The sequence below is a fragment of the Leptodactylus fuscus genome, chromosome 3, assembly GCF_031893055.1.
Source record: "Leptodactylus fuscus isolate aLepFus1 chromosome 3, aLepFus1.hap2, whole genome shotgun sequence".
In the NCBI taxonomy this organism is placed as follows: Eukaryota; Metazoa; Chordata; class Amphibia; order Anura; family Leptodactylidae; genus Leptodactylus; species Leptodactylus fuscus.
The window spans coordinates 20,384,449-20,406,081 of record NC_134267.1 but is presented as its reverse complement, the minus strand read 5'-3'; the positions used below and the strand labels follow the sequence as shown (position 1 = coordinate 20,406,081).

General features: G+C 43.1%; 1 protein-coding gene across 1 annotated transcript in view; it reads left to right on the top strand.

Annotated features, from left to right (window-relative positions):
* Positions 1–6,862: 6,862 nt before the first annotated feature.
* The window catches only part of LOC142198449 (calpain-8-like), a 38,842-nt gene continuing 24,071 nt past the window's right edge, over positions 6,863–21,633 (top strand). Inside the window, exons 1-4 of the mRNA XM_075269485.1 lie at positions 6,863–7,106; positions 10,796–10,865; positions 12,738–12,856; positions 17,945–18,078. Coding sequence (XP_075125586.1) covers positions 6,870–7,106; positions 10,796–10,865; positions 12,738–12,856; positions 17,945–18,078 — 560 coding nt within the window. The 5' untranslated portion in view covers positions 6,863–6,869. The remainder of the gene's footprint in view (positions 7,107–10,795; positions 10,866–12,737; positions 12,857–17,944; positions 18,079–21,633) is intronic.

Here is a 21,633-nt window from a genome sequence, read left to right as displayed (position 1 = left end):
CTCCTTCCACCCAGCAGCACTGAATGAAAACTGAAGCCTCTACTGATTCAATAGAATGAGATCATTGCAAACCTCACAGCTCACCGCGCCCCCTGCTGGATGGGAACTGCAGCTACAGGGCATAAATCAAAAAAATACTGCAGACCTGCGGCCTCTGCTGGACAGCACAGCAAACTGCAACTACATTGGGTGTAAAAGGGAATGTCACCTGAAAATTCATTATTAGCAATTTTATTTTTGCATGATTTATTTTGCTTAGGTCCTATTCACATCTGCGTTTGGGTTTCCAAACGGAAATGGAAACACGGACTCTATTATAGTCTATGGGGTCTGCTGGCTTCCATTCGGGGGGAACCCCAAGTACGGAAACCCGAACGCAGATGTGACATAACGCCAACATATTCCGAACTGCTCTACAGATATTTTTTTAAATCATATTTTTATGTTGTCATATTTTTTTTAAGAATTGTTGATATTATTATAAATAATTTTCCATGTCACTATATATATTTTGAAAAACAGTCAAATTTTTACTCTGGCCACTAAACCTAATAATAGACTGACACTTGCCAAATCTGTAAGGGGTTTTCTTTGCAGCAGTCACCTCATTTACATCACAGACAGGATTACAATAGAAGATAACACCTCTATAGATAACACTACTGAGCCATCATTACATCACTACTGACAATACCTGATGTCACATCTTATCTCCTCCCCTTCCCTGCACATGTCTAGAAAACTCTCCCATGGTCCCCAATGAGTCACTTCCAGACTATTGCTGCCTATGGCCATGACTGCGCTGTAAAGCAGATCACTAAATGCTGTTAACAGAGCAGAGGAGAAGCTCAGACAAGATGGCCGCCCCCTTAATCATGGACAGAAAATAGAATAAAAAAATCTACAATCAAAAAATAAAAACATTAGAAAACAACATTTCACTAATAAATGAACAAATAATCGGCGACATCCTATCAATGAGATGTTACAACTGTTGGTGCCCTCTGCTGGATATTGGCCAGTACTGTGGTTGGTTTTCTCTCCGTGTCATTATTTTCCGTAGTGAACTCAAAGTTCACTTAGTAAAGTCCTTTATTTATGGCCTCGTCTGGCCGCCATCATGACACTGCAGATTATGGGATGTTTTTTTATTATTGCCGTCTGATCTGTACTATTTTTTTTTTTAATAAATGGTAAAAAAACAACAATTTTGCAGTTTTTGGTTTGGCTCTCATGGTGTTTACCTTACAATATATAATATACTTAAAGTGTTTGTCCTAGCTTCCACCCTTGGAATAGGTCATCAGTATGAGATTAGCGGGGGCCTGACATCTGACACCCCCAGTGATGAGATATTTGAAGGGGGCGCCCATCATCAGTTCTTACCAAGCACAGCGCCGTACATTGTATAGTGGCTGTGCTTGGTATTGCAGCTCAGTCTCATTCACTGCAGCGCTGTTTGCAGGACTTTTCTCTCCGCATGACTTGTGCGGAAAATACACGGACCCCATTATAGTTTATGGGGTCCGTGCGGCTTCTTAGCTAACCGCTTTTTAATGCGTATACGTTTCCTTTTCGGGGGTCCCCAAGCGAACTCCCCGAACAGAATACCAAAAACAGATGTGAAGCGGGCCTTACACGTATCAGGAGTGGGAGGGTCTAATGGCATATCCATCGGATACAATCACACAGTCCACATATTTGCCTGCAGCCGCCACTAGAGGGAGCTCATTGTATTTTTAGGCAGGTCCTGATCCAGTCCGATACTAACAATGTAATCCATATCCAGTGAGCGCCCCCTAGTGGTGGCTATAGGCAAATGCTCTGACTGTGTGATGGAATTTATAGTGAATCTGTCACCAGAAAACGATCTTCTTTTTAAACCGACTTTTTATTTTAAACATATTTTTTTGAAGAATTTTTGATTATTTTCATGTTTTCAAATTTTCTAATTTACCGTGTCACTGTCTATATTAAAATAAATTAATAAATAAATATATTTTAAAAAATTTATAGAAATATATGAATACACACATGCACACTATATCCTGCAATATTTATCCTGGCCAAGAAGCCTAATAATAGGATGACTCTTGTCAGTTCTATAAGTCTGTAGAGGTTTACTTTGCAGCTGTCGCCTCATTTACTTCATAGGATTACAATAGAACATAAAGTCTCTAGATAACCCATATAGTGACCCATCATGGCTTCCACTAAAGGTGAAAAGGCTGTGGTGTGCACAATGTGGCCAAGATGTACAGCTGTGTGTATGGGCTCGTACATTTAGCTGCAATTGTGGACAAAATTTCGGTGATGCGCATGAGGCCTTAGGATGTGATGTGGGGCCCCACAGTGACATAAGGCTGTGCAAGGATTGACACAAAGTTCTGATTCATGTCAGTGTGCGCCGCGGCAAATTTAGCCCCAACCAATTCTTACTTTGACCAAGTCCCATCCATTTCTCTTATGCCCCCACACAGTATAAGGCCCCTACAGTCACCACCACATTGCAATGTCATCCTCCTGGTGCTCCCACAGTTTACTGTCCCCTTCTATCTCCCTTAGCTTAATGCCCCCCTTCATCTGACCCCCAGTTTAATGCCGGAGCGGACACAGATGAGTTGAAGCCGGGACATACCCCCACCAACCAGGACAGCAGGACAATACCTGGAATCCGGGACTGTCCTGCTGAATCCATGATGTGTGATGTGATAATATGTCATCAATTTATTTATAAAATTTTTTTAAATTCTATTTTCTGTCCATGATTCAGGGGGCGGCCATCTTACCTGAGCTTCTCCTCCGCTCTGCTAACAGCATTTAGTGATCTGCCTTACAGCACAGTCATGACTATAGGCAGCAATAGATTGGAGCGGACTCATTGAGGTCTATGGGAGAGTTTCCTATAAATACTCTCTACAGGGAGGGGGAGGAGATAAGCTGTGACATCATCTATTGTCAGTAGTGATATAATGATAGGTCAGTGGTGTTATCTATAGAGGTGTTAGCTTCTGTTTTAACACTGATGTAAATAAGGGGACTGCTGCAAAGAAATCCACTACAGAATTGGCAATATATCAAAAATTCTTTTAAAAAATGTGTTTAACATATGTTTCTTGTGACACATTCCCATTATAACATCCGAAGGATGCTGATCTTGTCTTTCATGTATCCAGCTGTGAAAATGACTATAACGTGACACTAAAGTAGAACTGACCTGTATAGAGGAGAAGATCAAAGATGTAGGAGAAGGACCGTAAAAGTCTCTCCTGGGACAGCGAAATTATTTAAGTAATTCTGCACTTTGTTCAAAGATTTGCTTTTCTACAAAACTCTCTGATGCAAGGATAAATGGAAACCTTATGGAGGAGAGAAAATAGTCAGATCGAGTAAGCAGTGTTTATTTATTTTTTTGTTTTTCTGAATTGTTAGATTGGGTCAGGGCTGGGGTGATATGCTGGTTCTGGTGACGCTAACCTATCTATCTGCAGGGCTGGGGTGAAATACTGGTTCTGGTGACAGTAACCTATCTATCTGCAGGGCTGGGGTGAAATACTGGTTCTGGTGACAGTAACCTATCTATCTGCAGGGCTGGGGTGATATGCTGGGTCTGGTGACACTAACCTATCTATCTGCAGGGCTGGGGTAATATGCTGGGTCTGGTGACACTAACCTATCTGCAGGGCTGGGGTGATATGCTGGTTCTGGTGACACTAACCTATCTATCTGCAGGGCTGGGGTGATATGCTGGTTCTGGTGACACTAACCTATCTATCTGCAGTGCTGGGTGATATGCTGGTACTAGTGACAGTAACCTATCTATCTGCAGGGCTGGGGTGATATGCTGGTTCTGGTGACACTAACCTATCTATCTGCAGGGCTGGGGTGATATGCTGGGTCTGGTGACACTAACCTATCTATCTGCAGGGCTGGGGTGATATGCTGGTTCTGGTGACACTAACCTATCTATCTGCAGGGCTGGGGTGATATGCTGGTTCTGGTGACACTAACCTATCTATCTGCAGGGCTGGGGTGATATGCTGGTTCTGGTGACACTAACCTATCTATCTGCAGGGCTGGGGTGATATACTGGTTCTGGTGACAGTAACCTATCTATCTGCAGGGCTGGGGTGATATGCTGGTTCTGGTGACACTAACCTATCTATCTGCAGGGCTGGGGTGATATGCTGAGGTCTGGTGACACTAACCTATCTATCTGCGGGGCTGGGGTGATATGCTGGGTCTGGTGACACTAACCTATCTATCTGCAGGACTGGGGTGATATGTTGGTTCTGCTGACACTAACCTATCTATCTGCAGGACTGGGGTGATATGCTGGTTCTGGTGACACTAACCTATCTATCTGCAGGGCTGGGGTGATATGCTGGGTCTGGTGACACTAACCTATCTATCTGCAGGACTGGGGTGATATGCTGGGTCTGGTGACACTAACCTATCTATCTGCAGGACTGGGGTGATATGCTGGGTCTGGTGACACTAACCTATCTATCTGCAGGGCTGGGGTGATATGCTGGGTCTGGGTGACACTAACCTATCTATCTGCAGGGCTGGGGTGATATGCTGGTTCTGGTGACAGTAACCTATCTATCTGCAGGACTGGGGTGATATGCTGGTTCTGGTGACACTAACCTATCTATCTGCAGGGCTGGGGTGATATGCTGGGTCTGGGTGACACTAACCTATCTATCTGCAGGGCTGGGGTGATATGCTGGTTCTGGTGACAGTAACCTATCTATCTGCAGGGCTGGGGTGATATGCTGGGTCTGGTGACACTAACCTATCTATCTGCAGGGCTGGGGTGATATGCTGGGTCTGGGTGACACTAACCTATCTATCTGCAGGGCTGGGGTGATATGCTGGTTCTGGTGACAGTAATCTATCTATCTGCAGGGCTGGGGTGATATGCTGGGTCTGGTGACACTAACCTATCTATCTGCAGGGCTGGGGTGATATGCTGGGTCTGGTGACACTAACCTATCTATCTGCAGGACTGGGGTGATATGCTGGGTCTGGTGACACTAACCTATCTATCTGCAGGACTGGGGTGATATGCTGGGTCTGGTGACAGTAACCTATCTATCTGCAGGGCTGGGGTGATATGCTGATTCTGGTGACACTAACCTATCTATCTGCAGGGCTGGGGTGATATGCTGGGTCTGGTGACACTAACCTATCTATCTGCAGGGCTGGGGTGATATGCTGGGTCTGGTGACAGTAACCTATCTATCTGCAGGGCTGGGGTGATATGCTGGGTCTGGTGACAGTAACCTATCTATCTGCAGGGCTGGGGTGATATGCTGATTCTGGTGACACACTGCCTTTAAACAATGGGCGCCAACAGAGTCGCACAAATCCCATTAAGAAAAAACGGTGCTTGCAGTACTTTTTTTTTTTTTTTAACGCAGATGTGAATGTAACCTGACTGAGCACATGGTTAGTGTCTGTATATTGTGCCCTATGATACATATATACAACTACATGTTCAATGCTAAAAGCAACTCAATCTGTCCCCTCCCCCACCACTTAATCTTTATGACTTTCGGGCTCCCTACACTGCAATCCTATGAACAGTCTCCCCTTCCGTTATTCATGGCGTAACTGACTCCAAACTTCCCCAAAATCCACGGGGGTTCTCCTGTTTATCCCCTTCTTCTGGATACATTCTGAACCTTATTGGCCAATATAATTTTTATTTTAACTGTAAATTTTTTAGGTTATTTAACCCCTTACCAATGGTGACATTTTTCGATTTTCATTTTCGACTCCCAACCTTCTAAACCCTAGTTCCTTTTTTATTTTTCCATATGAGGGTTAATGTTTGCGGGACAAATTGTTCTTCGTGATGGCGCCATTTATTATTCCGTACAATGTATTCAGAATGGGGTGGAATTGGAAAAACTACATTTGTGTGACTTTCTTATGGGCTTCGTACTGTATGAACAAGGACTTAAGTACCATAGTGGTAATCCATGTGGGGCCCCCTAGTGGGGTGGCCCAAGCTCATATCGGCCCATTCTTTTTTCCCCATACAATGTGACACCGTATATAACCCACCAATAGGGTTGAGCGTTCGGGATCAGAAAAGATCGGATTACGACTCTGATCTTTTCCCGCGGAATCAAGGTCGGAGGTTATTTCCCACAATGCTTGGCTACTGACCAATAATTGTTAGCTTTTCCCACAATGATTGGCCAGTAGCCAAGCACTGTGGGAAATAGCCTCCGACCTTGATCCCGCGGGAAAAGATCGGAGTCGTAATCCGATCTTTTCCAATCCCGATCGCTCAACCCTACCCACCATGCCCAGATGAACCTCCAAAACCCCAATGGGGGGGAAGTGGCAAGAAGCGATGAAAAACTTCTCCTACAAGGTTTAGAAGGAAGACCAAACTCTCCCATTGTCAAGATGGAGTCCAATTTTTTGGCCTATCTTCTCCATGTACATCACTTTATATGTGATAAGTCTTCACTAGTGGTCAGTATGATTGAAGTTGATGAAGACCTCTTGGTTGGAGACAACATATCATGGCAGATCACACATGACGTTCTCCACCAGATGTCATAATATTTGCAAGAATTAAGAGGAACCCAAGACGGACAACATTCCTCTCGTTAACCTTTATCTCAGTGACCGACCTCTCATACAGGTATGTGACAAGCAGCCGTGTTTACGGGTAACCATCACTATTACACGCCCTATACTGCCCGAGTGAAGAATTCCTCCAGCTGTTGTCTCCTCCTCTATGGCCTCGGGTCTTCCCTCACACCTGGTTTCTTACTATATATACACATTACAGACTTCTCAGTTACTCTGCAGTCTCCTCACTCTGCGTATAGAAGGATACGACTATGGCAAGTGTAGCAGCTAAACTGGCCAAGGATAAGGCCGCAGCTCGAGGTATTGGGGCCAACAAGAACCCAAGAAAGTATTTGAACCAAGATTTTGAGGAGCTGAAGGCGCAGTGCTTGGCCTCTAAGACGTTATTTGAAGACCCCACATTTCCCGCTGCTCAGTCATCTCTTGGCGTCAAAGAGCTGGGTCCTGAATCTGAGAAAGTTCAAGGTCTTGTCTGGAAAAGACCCTCGGTAAGGAAACTTCTCATATACATATATATATATATATATATATATATATATATATATATATACAGTATGTGTGTGTATATGCTTTATTCAGCTATATGGACAAATTCTTATTTTGTTGCGTATAAAACTAGAAAATTTGCTACTGGGCTCCTCTCCGTTATAATCAACTTCATGACAATATTAAGGGTGTGAAAAGTTTAGGATTGTTTTTGTCTTTGAAACAGAGAAGAATAACACACACAGTGATGTCACAGTACAGGGATAATACACACAGTGATGTCACAGTACAGAGATAATACACACAGTGATGTCACAGTACAGGGATAATACACACAGTGATGTCACAGTACAGGATAATACACACAGTGATGTCACAGTACAGAGATAATACACACAGTGATGTCACAGTACAGGGATAATACACACAGTGATGTCACAGTACAGGATAATACACACAGTGATGTCACAGTACAGAGATAATACACACAGTGATGTCACAGTACAAGGATAATACACACAGTGATGTCACAGTACAGAGATAATACACACAGTGATGTCACAGTACAGAGATAATACACACAGTGATGTCACAGTACAGGGATAATACACACAGTGATGTCACAGTACAAGGATAATACACACAGTGATGTCACAGTACAGAGATAATACACACAGTGATGTCACAGTACAGAGATAATACACACAGTGATGTCACAGTACAGAGATAATACACACAGTGATGTCACAGTACAGAGATAATACACACAGTGATGTCACAGTACAGGATAATACACACAGTGATGTCACAGTACAGGGATAATACACACAGTGATGTCACAGTACAGAGATAATACACACAGTGATGTCACAGTACAGAGATAATACACACAGTGATGTCACAGTACAGGGATAATACACACAGTGATGTCACAGTACAGAGATAATACACACAGTGATGTCACAGTACAGGGATAATACACACAGTGATGTCACAGTACAGGGATAATACACACAGTGATGTCACAGTACAGAGATAATACACACAGTGATGTCACAGTACAGGGATAATACACACAGTGATGTCACAGTACAGAGATAATACACACAGTGATGTCACAGTACAGGATAATACACACAGTGATGTCACAGTACAGAGATAATACACACAGTGATGTCACAGTACAGAGATAATACACACAGTGATGTCACAGTACAGGGATAATACACACAGTGATGTCACAGTACAGGGATAATACACACAGTGATGTCACAGTACAGGGATAATACACACAGTGATGTCACAGTACAGGATAATACACACAGTGATGTCACAGTACAGAGATAATACACACAGTGATGTCACAGTACAGGGATAATACACACAGTGATGTCACAGTACAGAGATAATACACACAGTGATGTCACAGTACAGAGATAATACACACAGTGATGTCACAGTACAGAGATAATACACACAGTGATGTCACAGTACAGAGATAATACACACAGTGATGTCACAGTACAGGGATAATACACACAGTGATGTCACAGTACAGGGATAATACACACAGTGATGTCACAGTACAGAGATAATACACACAGTGATGTCACAGTACAGGGATAATACACACAGTGATGTCACAGTACAGAGATAATACACACAGTGATGTCACAGTACAGGATAATACACACAGTGATGTCACAGTACAGAGATAATACACACAGTGATGTCACAGTACAGAGATAATACACACAGTGATGTCACAGTACAGGGATAATACACACAGTGATGTCACAGTACAGGGATAATACACACAGTGATGTCACAGTACAGGGATAATACACACAGTGATGTCACAGTACAGGATAATACACACAGTGATGTCACAGTACAGAGATAATACACACAGTGATGTCACAGTACAGAGATAATACACACAGTGATGTCACAGTACAGGGATAATACACACAGTGATGTCACAGTACAGGGATAATACACACAGTGATGTCACAGTACAGAGATAATACACACAGTGATGTCACAGTACAGAGATAATACACACAGTGATGTCACAGTACAGAGATAATACACACAGTGATGTCACAGTACAGGGATAATACACACAGTGATGTCACAGTACAGAGATAATACACACAGTGATGTCACAGTACAGAGATAATACACACAGTGATGTCACAGTACAGAGATAATACACACAGTGATGTCACAGTACAGGGATAATACACACAGTGATGTCACAGTACAGGGATAATACACACAGTGATGTCACAGTACAGAGATAATACACACAGTGATGTCACAGTACAGAGATAATACACACAGTGATGTCACAGTACAGAGATAATACACACAGTGATGTCACAGTACAGAGATAATACACACAGTGATGTCACAGTACAGGATAATACACACAGTGATGTCACAGTACAGGGATAATACACACAGTGATGTCACAGTACAGGGATAATACACACAGTGATGTCACAGTACAGGGATAATACACACAGTGATGTCACAGTACAGGATAATACACACAGTGATGTCACAGTACAGGATAATACACACAGTGATGTCACAGTACAGAGATAATACACACAGTGATGTCACAGTACAGGGATAATACACACAGTGATGTCACAGTACAGGGATAATACACACAGTGATGTCACAGTACAGAGATAATACACACAGTGATGTCACAGTACAGAGATAATACACACAGTGATGTCACAGTACAGAGATAATACACACAGTGATGTCACAGTACAGGGATAATACACACAGTGATGTCACAGTACAGAGATAATACACACAGTGATGTCACAGTACAGAGATAATACACACAGTGATGTCACAGTACAGAGATAATACACACAGTGATGTCACAGTACAGGGATAATACACACAGTGATGTCACAGTACAGGGATAATACACACAGTGATGTCACAGTACAGAGATAATACACACAGTGATGTCACAGTACAGAGATAATACACACAGTGATGTCACAGTACAGAGATAATACACACAGTGATGTCACAGTACAGAGATAATACACACAGTGATGTCACAGTACAGGATAATACACACAGTGATGTCACAGTACAGGGATAATACACACAGTGATGTCACAGTACAGGGATAATACACACAGTGATGTCACAGTACAGGGATAATACACACAGTGATGTCACAGTACAGGATAATACACACAGTGATGTCACAGTACAGGATAATACACACAGTGATGTCACAGTACAGAGATAATACACACAGTGATGTCACAGTACAGGGATAATACACACAGTGATGTCACAGTACAGGATAATACACACAGTGATGTCACAGTACCGGGATAATACACACAGTGATGTCACAGTACAGGGATAATACACACAGTGATGTCACAGTACAGAGATAATACACACAGTGATGTCACAGTACAGAGATTATACTGTGACAATTCTTTGCTGGTCCCTATAGCAGTTTCTGTGCCCTGTACCCTCGCATTTGTGCCCAGGTGACTGATGAATATCTGGAGAAAAGCAGTCGGCTACACAAATGTTTTTTAGGAATAACTTTACTTCTGCATACAACCTCCATGTCCTCCACCAATCCAGGACACTGTTACATCTGTTGATTCCCTGATTTATTCATCTCTAACAGAATATTAAAGCCAATCCACAGTTTATCAATGAGGGGGCGAGTCGTGCGGACGTCCGTCAGGGGGCGCTGGGTGAGTAGTGGTCATCACATGGGAGAAAACCTGAAAGTCTGACTTTTACTTTGTATACCCAACCCAAGATTTATGGCTGTGTCATTGTGTGTATGAGGTGTGAATGTACAGTCATGGCCAAAAGTTTTAAGAATGACACAAATCTTCTATTTTCACATGATCTGCTCCCTCTGGTTTTTCTGTGTGTTTGTCAGATGTTTTTATCACATACAGAAATATAATTGCAATCATATTATGAGTAACCAAAGCTTATATTGACAGTTAGAATGAGTTACTGCAGCAAGGCAATATTTGCAGTGTTGACCCTTCTTCTTCAGGACCTCTGCAATTCTCCCTGGCATGCTCTCAATCAACTTCTGGACCAAATCCTGACTGATAGCAGTCCATTCTTGCACAATCAATGCTTGCATTTTGTCAGAATTTGTAGGTTTTTGTTTGTCCACCCGTCTCTTGATGATTGACCACAAGTTCTCAATGAGATTAAGATCTGGGGAGTTTCCAGGCCATGGACCCAAAATCTCTCTGTTTTGTTCCCTGAGCCATTTAGTTATCACCTTTGCTTTATGGCAAGGTGCTCCATCATGCTGGAAAAGGCATTGTTGATCGCCAGACTGCTCTTGGACGGTTGGGAGAAGTTGATCTTGGAGGACATTCTGGTACCATTCTTTATTCGTGGCTGTGTTTTTAGGCAAGACTGTGAGAGAGCCGATTCCCTTGGCTGAGAAGCAACCCCACACATGAATGGTTTCAGGATGCTTTACAGTTGGCATGAGACAAGACTGGTGGTAGCGCTCACCTCGTCTTCTCCGAATAAGCTGTTTTCCAGATGTCCCAAATAATCGAAAAGGGGATTCATCAGAGAAAATGACTTTACCCCAGTCCTCAGCAGTCCACTCCCTGTACCTCTTGAAGAATATCAGTCTGTCCCTGATGTTTTTTCTGGAGAGAAGAGGCTTCTTTGCTGCCCTTCTTGAGACCAGGCCTTGCTCCAAGAGTCTCCACCTCACAGTGCGTGCAGATGCACTCACACCTGCCTGCTGCCATTCCTGAGCAAGCTCTGCACTGCTGGTAGCCCCATCCCACAGCTGAAACACTTTTAAGAGACGGTCCTGGTGCTTGCTGGTCTTTCTTGGGCGCCCTGGAGCCTTTTTGCCAACAATGGAACCTCTCTCCTTGAAGTTCTTGGTGATGCGATAGATTGTTGACTGAGGTGCAATCTTTCTAGCTGCGATACTCTTCCCTGTTAGGCCATTTTTGTGCAGTGCAATGATGACTGCACGTGTTTCTTTAGAGATAACCATGGTTAACAAGAGAAACAATGATGCCAAGCACCAGCCTCCTTTTAAAGTGTCCAGTGGTGTCATTCTTACTTAATCATGACAGATTGATCTCCAGCCCTGTCCTCATCAACACCCACACCTGTGTTAATGGAGCAATCACTGAAACGATGTTAGCTGGTCCTTTTAAGGCAGGGCTGCAATGATGTTGAAATGTGTTTTGGGGGATAAAGTTCATTTTCTAGGCAAATATTGACTTTGCAAGTAATTGCTGTTAAGCTGATCACTCTTTATAACATTCTGGAGTATATGCAAATTGCCATTAGAAAAACTGAAGCAGTAGACTTTGTAAAAATTAATATTTGTATCATTCTCAAAACTTTTGGCCATGACTGTATATACAGTATAACGAGAGGCTCCACAACTCCCTTTGTGTGGGTAGACATTTCATTGTAAACATTACATATCATAAACTACCTAAGTAACCAACTAGCCAACCAACCAACCGACCAATCAACTAACTGACCAACCAATTACCCAACCAACTAAATAACTAACTATCCAGTATATATTAACTCAATACTTCTTTCCCCAGGTGACTGCTGGTTTCTATGTTCTATCGCCTCGCTGACTCTTCATGATGACTATCTCTGCCGGGTTGTCCCCATGGACCAGAGTTTTGACACCAACTATGCAGGAATCTTTCACTTCAAGGTAACATCATTTTAGAGAACCAAGTTTGGACTTCATTTATTGCTCGCTATCCCTCGCACAGACATAACATTACAGGAAGAATTCTATCTGCCTGAAGCCACCACTAGAGGGAGCTAAAGAGCTTCCAGCATACTGTGCTATCATAGAGTTCAGTGTGTAGCTCCTTTTGCGGATTTCCCTTGTAGCTGATACATTAGCCCAAGGTACAGGAGGTATACAGCCTCCAAATATACACTGCAGAGCAGTTCCTTGACACTCGTGGATCACATGATCTAATAACTAATAGCTGACTCCCTAGATGTATATAGTCAATGGCCGATTGGCAAACAGATTAAGATCTTTGTATGATAAGTTGTCAGGTGGTTGGTTAGGTGACACCTCGGAGAACATGCCCCAAAAACACATGCATATCTCCACTACTAGTCACTGACCGTAGAGATGAAGCAGAGCTGGTTTTGCTAGTACAGTCTCATTTAAAGCAGAATTGATTTGTCATAAATCTCATGTAGTTGAATGACAGTGATGACGTGAGTGTGAACAGGGCTGGGGTCTACGTGATAGAACAAGCCAAGCCATGTATGATATGTAGGTTATTGTTGTCTAAATGTCAAGAGAGTATTGTCAGCCGATAGGAGAGTCCTGCAAAGACACCAGGACCTGACGTGAGACAAGACGTTATGAAATTCTCCGTCGCGGTCGTACAGATTGGGGGAGCGTCATACGTGTTGTTATTACGGGGTTGTATATCTGGAATCTTCATATAAATTGTATTAGGTTGTAAATGTTCCATGCATGTCTAATATCAATAATACATATTATATAGTATCCGCCCTCGCCATCCAGCAGCCTGTAGCCCCTTATTCTCGGCTTTGGGGATCTCTGTAAATGTCGATAAACCTCCCAAGCCTCCAAAAAATCCATCTGGTGTAAAATTCTAACTACAGGACAGGGAGGAGAGGAGGGGGATGTAGCTGCAGTCGTAATGCTTTATGTTGGAATGGGGGAATGAGAAAAAAGGGGAATGTGAGAATCTATAGGCCCTGGGCACTTCACACAACTCTAACATCTTCCAAGGAAGACTCCAACCACTCCTCAAGTTCCTTCCAGTAATCGGTATGTACAATTTTTCAGAAGTATCAAATTACTGATCTCTTTTCTTTTCTTGGTGGGGGGGAGTTATTTATTTGCATAGTTCTGTGTAGTTACTGGGAATTATGCCTGTAAATGGTGATCACTGCTTGAAGGCAGTCTGTTAGAAGAACCAGCATATCACCCCAGCCCTGCAGATAGATAGGTTACTGTCACCAGACCCAGCATATCACCCCAGCCCTGCAGATAGATAGGTTACTGTCACCAGACCCCAGCATATCACCCCAGCCCTGCAGATAGATAGGTTAGTGTCACCAGACCCAGCATATCACCCCAGCCCTGCAGATAGATAGGTTACTGTCACCAGACCCCAGCATATCACCCCAGCCCTGCAGATAGATAGGTTAGTGTCACCAGACCCAGCATATCACCCCAGCCCTGCAGATAGATAGGTTAGTGTCACCAGACCCAGCATATCACCCCAGCCCTGCAGATAGATAGGTTAGTGTCACCAGACCCAGCATATCACCCCAGCCCTGCAGATAGATAGGTTAGTGTCACCAGAACCAGCATATCACCCCAGTCCTGCAGATAGATAGGTTAGTGACACCAGAACCAGCATATCACCCCAGCCCTGCAGATAGATAGGTTAGTGTCACCAGACCCAGCATATCACCCCAGTCCTGCAGATAGATAGGTTAGTGACACCAGAACCAGCATATCACCCCAGCCCTGCAGATAGATAGGTTAGTGACACCAGAACCAGCATATCACCCCAGTCCTGCAGATAGATAGGTTAGTGTCACCAGACCCAGCATATCACCCCAGCCCTGCAGATAGATAGGTTAGTGTCACCAGACCCAGTGTAAGCCGTGTACCGAGGTGGGCTCCCCAGGATACAGCGAAGTCACGAACAAAGGAAGTGAGTCCAATTCAATTTAACCAAGATAGGACTTTACTTAGTTTAGATAACCTCTTTTGTCCAAAAGAAGACTCCCAGGTATTACATTTACACAGCCTAGAGGCTGGGACCCTGGTGTTATACAGCACGGTGCCCACTAGTGTGGCCTTCAATATACTCCAAGCTTTTACCTACATGCAGGCTGTGCCTATGCAGCTGCCTGTTACCTGTTATTACCCTATTACACAGGAACAATTCAGTATGTGTGACACAGGCATCCGGCGGTGTAACACCAGGGTTTACAATCTTATCACAATACTACTAATTTCCCCCCAAACCAAGTACAACTAAGCAAGTATAATGGTTAGTTAGCTTGCAAGCCAAACAGTGTAACGTTAAACTAAATGTTGCTCCCAGACTTCCTTACAAGTCCCTCTCTGGGAGATATAACTCTGTAGAAATCCTCTGTGACTTAGTCCTTTTACCAGACAGGTAGATAGTTCACCAGTATTGCAGCCTGGGGTGATGATTATACCTAACTAACTAACTACAGGCTTTTTACTCAGTCCCAGCAATATGGTGCAAAACTTGCAGTGTGGTGCGTGCACGCTTACTTCTGTTGGGCACCTTTTAGTCTCTGTTAGCATCAGGGTGAAGAGGAGCTCCTCGGACAGCATGCGGTCTCACTGGCAGTCTCACTTCTCAGCCAAGTCTCTGACAGTAATCTTCTCCTTAGGATGGTGTCTGGACAGACTCTGAAAGTCTCAAATCCTCAGCTATTCTTGCTGTGGCTTCTCCCTCCAAGGACCCTCTCTGCACAGTGATGTCTCCACAGCTCTCTCTTCTCCTCTAGAGTCCAGCACACTCTGACTCAAAATGGCTCCTAGAACCTTCCTACAACGATCAGGGTCTCCACATCAATCTTCCAGGGGCATGCAGCCTTTTTCCTTTTACCTGTTATCTTGCAACAGCGACCTCTTGTGGTCAAACAACAAAATGTCAGGTTATGAAAACATCAACTCAATTATACATTGCACATTCACTACACAGGGACTGTTTCACCCTCTTACACCAGCATATCACCCCAGCCCTGCAGATAGATAGGTTACTGTCACCAGACCCAGCATATCACCCCAGCCCTGCAGATAGATAGGTTAGTGTCACCAGAACCAGCATATCACCCCAGCCCTGCAGATAGATAGGTTAGTGTCACCAGAACCAGCATATCACCCCAGCCCTGCAGATAGATAGATAGGTTAGTGTCACCAGAACCAGCATATCACCCCAGTCCTGCAGATAGATAGGTTAGTATCACCAGAACCAGCATATCACCCCAGCCCTGCAGATAGATAGGTTAGTGTCACCAGAACCAGCATATCACCCCAGCCCTGCAGATAGATAGGTTAGTGTCACCAGAACCAGCATATCACCTCAGCCCTGCAGATAGATAGGTTAGTGTCACCAGAACCAGCATATCACCCCAACCCTGCAGATAGATAGGTTAGCGTCACCAGAACCAGCATATCACCCCAGCCCTGCAGATAGATAGGTTACTGTCACCAGAACCAGCATATCACCCCAGCCCTGCAGATAGATAGGTTAGTGTCACCAGAACCAGCATATCACCCCAGCCCTGCAGATAGATAGATAGGTTAGTGTCACCAGAACCAGCATATCACCCCAGCCCTGCAGATAGATAGGTTAGTGTCACCAGAACCAGCATATCACCCCAGCCCTGCAGATAGATAGGTTACTGTCACCAGAACCAGCATATCAACCCAGCCCTGCAGATAGATAGAAATAGTACGAGAAATCATCCAGCAATGAAACGAAAGTTCCTCCAATAAAAAGCTTTGCTTTATTTCATGTCCACAGGATAAAATATAAACACGCAGTCACAGGAAAAGACAGTACAGGGGATGATTTCTCGTACTATTTCTGGACTTCACTCCCAGCCAAGGGAGACAGGCATCCGGGCAAGTCCAAGGATATGCATTCAAATCGGATAACATACACTTGAAGATTTCTGCAGGAGAGCTGAGTATAATCCTTCCCTTTTTCCCTTTTCCAGTCTGTGATCTGCAGATAGATAGGTTAGTGTCACCAGAACCAGCATATCACCCCAGCCCTGCAGATAGATAGGTTAGTGTCACCAGAACCAGCATATCACCTCAGCCCTGCAGATAGATAGGTTAGTGTCACCAGACCCAGCATATCACCTCAGCCCTGCAGATAGATAGGTTAGTGTCACCAGAACCAGCATTTCACCCCAGTCCTGCAGATAGATAGGTTAGTGTCACCTGAATCACACATTGTTTTTCCCTGAATCGTTGCCTCTGTTGAAGAGTTTTTGTCAATATGCAAGGCAAAAACGTGTTAGCACTTATTGCCTTTGAACAATGAATGTCTTCCACCCCCCCTTTTTCATTTTTTTTAACATACATATGGTGCTCCCATACTTCTTAGACACAATTAAAGGGGTATTCTCAATAAATCCCAGACTAGTGATCTGACCACTAGGCCACATGAATGACCCCAATTCCTCTTAGATGCAAAAAGAAATATGAAAGGTGTGATGGTCTAGCATGGGCATTTTCTTTAAAGTCTATGACAGTCATTTGGAGCCGGGGAAATGGAGAACAGGGAGTATGGCCATCAGTGGGGTTTTCAGTGCTAGGACTCCCACCAATCTAATCTGTGGATAAATATTTTTTTACTGGAATACACCTTTCAATACAACAATTTTTTTCTGAATAAAGCTACCACTAGGGGGAGTTTAGTGATTTACTTCAATGTACATAAAGTATGCAATAAACTCCGGAGCGCCCCCTAGTGGCATGGGGGAGATTTGGTGCTCCAGTTTTTCCGAAGATCTACTGTATTGAGAAATTATCAGCACAAAATTCTCAAGATGAAGACACAAGGAGGAGATTTCAGATGACGGGTTTAATCATAGCAAAAAATAAACAAGCGGAGAAGGTGGTTACCACAACAAGACAAAATGTAATATTATTAGAAATCTTTTCAGAGAAGCTCCATGACTCATATATCAGGTGTATTTATTGCACATTCACCTTACCTGTTCCCCTCCCCCCCAGTTCTGGCAGTACGGTGAGTGGGTGGATGTGGTCGTGGATGATCGGCTGCCTACGAAGAAAGGGAAGTTGGTGTTTGTCAAGTCTACCACCGCCCATGAGTTCTGGAGCGCTCTCCTGGAGAAGGCCTACGCCAAGTAAGAACCAAATATATAAGCTGGGGATACGAACCAGTATGAATGGGATGGGCTCATGTGTACAGGGTCTGTGACCGCAAGGCAGATGTAAATGAAAGATTATGGCAGATGCTTGACCCTCGAACTCGATTAAATAGATATCTGCACCTAAACTACCGCTCGATTCCCTGATTCCTGCTAATTTTTTTGTAGTTATTTGCGTTTTATTGGTTAAGTAAGTAACCATCACCTAAAGAAAAGGCAGTACTATCTGTACCTACATAATATACAGGAGAGACTAGGAGGCAGAACTATCTGTACATACATAATATACAGGGGAGACTTGGAGGCAGAACTATCTGTACCTACATAATATACAGGGGAGACTAGGAGGCAGAACTATCTGTACATACATAATATACAGGGGAGACTTGGAGGCAGAACTATCTGTACATACATAATATACAGGGGAGACTTGGAGGCAGAACTATCTGTACATACATAATATACAGGGGAGACTAGGAGGCAGAACTATCTGTACATAGATAATATACAGGGGGGACTAGGAGGCAGTACTATCTGTACCTACATAATATACAGGGGAGACTAGGAGGCAGAACTATCTGTACTTACATAATATACAGGGGAGACTAGGAGGCAGAACTATCTGTACATACATAATATACAGGGGTGAACAAGAGGCTGAACTATCTGTACATACATAATATACAGGGGAGACTAGGAGGCAGAACTATCTGTACCTACATAATATATAGGGGAGACTAGGAGGCAGAACTATCTGTACATACATAATATACAGGGGAGACTAGGAGGCAGAACTATCTGTACATACATAATATACAGGGGAGACCATGACGCAGTACTATCTGTACATACAGGAGGCAGAACTATCGTTACCTACTTTATTGACAGTGAAAGACAGGAAGGCAATACTATCTGTTCCTACATAATATACAGGGGTGACCAGGAGGCAGTACTATCTGTACATACATAATATACAGGGTTGGCCAGGAGGCAGTACTATCTGTACATACATAATATAGAGGGATGACCAGGAGGCAGAACTATCTGTACATACAGGAGGCAGAACTATCTGTATCTACGTTATTGAATTTTCAGTGAGAGACAGGAAGGCAGGCAGCATTATCTGTACATACATATTACACAGGGTTGACCAGGAGGCAGAACTACCTGTACCCACTTTATTGGCAGCTAAAGACAGGAAGGCAATACTATCTGTTCCTACGTAATATACAGGGTTGACCAGGAGTTAATACTGTATGTACCTACATAATATACGATGGAGATTAGTAGGTAGTACTATTTGTACCTACATTATTCACAGTGAGAGACAGCAAGGCAGTACTATCTGGGCTGTACCGGTTGCTGTACTGTGTGTATCTACACATATGCAGTACTGTCTGTAATGACATCATATACAAGGAGCGACAGGGAGGCAGTACTACCTATATACAGTCCTATGAAAAAGTTTGGGCACCCCTATTAATCTTAATCATTTTTTGTTCTAAATATTTTGGTGTTTGCAACAGCCATTTCAGTTTGATATATCTAATAACTGATGGACACAGTAATATTTCAGGATTAAAATGAGGTTTATTGTACTAACAGAAAATGTGCAATATGCATTAAACCAAAATTTGACTGGTGCAAAAGTATGGGCACCTCAACAGAAAAGTGACATTAATATTTAGTAGATCCTCCTTTTGCAAAGATAACAGCCTCTAGTCGCCTCCTGTAGCTTTTAATCAGTTCCTGGATCCTGGATGAAGGTATTTTGGACCATTCCTCTTTACAAAACAATTCAAGTTCAGTTAAGTTAGATGGTCGCCGAGCATGGACAGCCCGCTTCAGATCATCCCACAGATGTTCAATGATATTCAGGTCTGGGGACTGGGATGGCCATTCCAGAACATTGTAATTGTTCCTCTGCATGAATGCCTGAGGATTTGGAGCGGTGTTTTGGATCATTGTCTTGCTGAAATATCCATCCCCGGCGTAACTTCAACTTCGTCACTGATTCTTGAACATTATTCTGAAGAATCTGCTGATACTGAGTGGAATCCATGCGACCCTCAACTTTAACAAGATTCCCGGTGCCGGCATTGGCCACACAGCCCCAAAGCATGATGGAACCTCCACCAAATTTTACAGTGGGTAGCATGTGTTTTTCTTGTAATGCTGTTTTTTTTTGGACGCCATGCATAACGCCTTTTTGTATGACCAAACAACTCAATCTTTGTTTCATCAGTCCACAGGAACTTCTTCCAAAATGAAGCTGGCTTGTCCAAATGTGCTTCTGCATACCTCAGGCGACTCTGTTTGTGGTGTGCTTGCAGAAACGGCTTCTTTCTCATCACTCTCCCATACAGCTTCTCCTTGTGCAAAGTGCGCTGTATTTTTGACCGATGCACAGTGACACCATCTGCAGCAAGATGATGCTGCAGCTCTTTGGAGGTGGTCTGTGGATTGTCCTTGACTGTTCTCACCATTCTTCTTCTCTGCCTTTCTGATATTTTTCTTGGCCTGACACTTCTGGACTTAACAAGAACTGTCCCTGTGGTCTTCCATTTCCTTACTATGTTCCTCACAGTGGAAACTGACAAGTTAAATCTCTGAGACAACTTTTTGTATCCTTCCCCTGAACAACTATGTTGGACAATCTTTGTTTTCAGATCATTTGAGAGTTGTTTTGAGTAGCCCATGATGCCACTCTTCAGAGGAGATTCAAATAGGAGATCAACTTGCAATTGGCCACCTTAAATACCTTTTCTCATGATTGGATACACCTGGCTATGAAATTCAAAGCTCAGTGAGGTTACAAAACCAATTTTGTGCTTCAGTAAGTCAGTAAAAAGTAGTTAGGAGTATTCAAATCAATAAAATGATAAGGGTGCCCATACTTTTGCACCAGTCAAATTTTGGTTTAATGCATATTGCACATTTTCTGTTAGTACAATAAACCTCATTTCAATCCTGAAATATTACTGTGTCCATCAGTTATTAGATATATCAAACTGAAATGGCTGCTGCAAACACCAAAATATTTAGAACTAAAAATGATTAAGATTAATAGGGGTGCCCAAACTTTTTCATAGGACTGTATACCTTATTTACAGGCAGACACAGGAGGACAATGCTATCTGTACGTACATCATTTACAAGGAGAGACTATAAGACAGTATTATCTGTACACAGATCATTTTCAGACAGAAAAGGGGAAGTGGTACTATCTGTATCTATATAATTTACAGCAGGAGAGACTGGGATGCAGCACTATCTATACCCATATCATTTGTAGGGCGAAGCTAGGAGGCAGTACTATTTGTGCATTGTATTAAAGTGTTAGATCTTCAGTGTTGTTCTATGAAAATATATAATGAAAAACCGTAATTACAAAAATATGAGCGGTATATCATTTGTAGGGGGAAGCTAGTTGGCAGTACTATTTGTGCATTGTATTAAAGTGTTAGATCTTCAGTGTTGTTCTATGAAAATATATAATGAAAAACCGTAATTACAAAAATACGAGCGGTA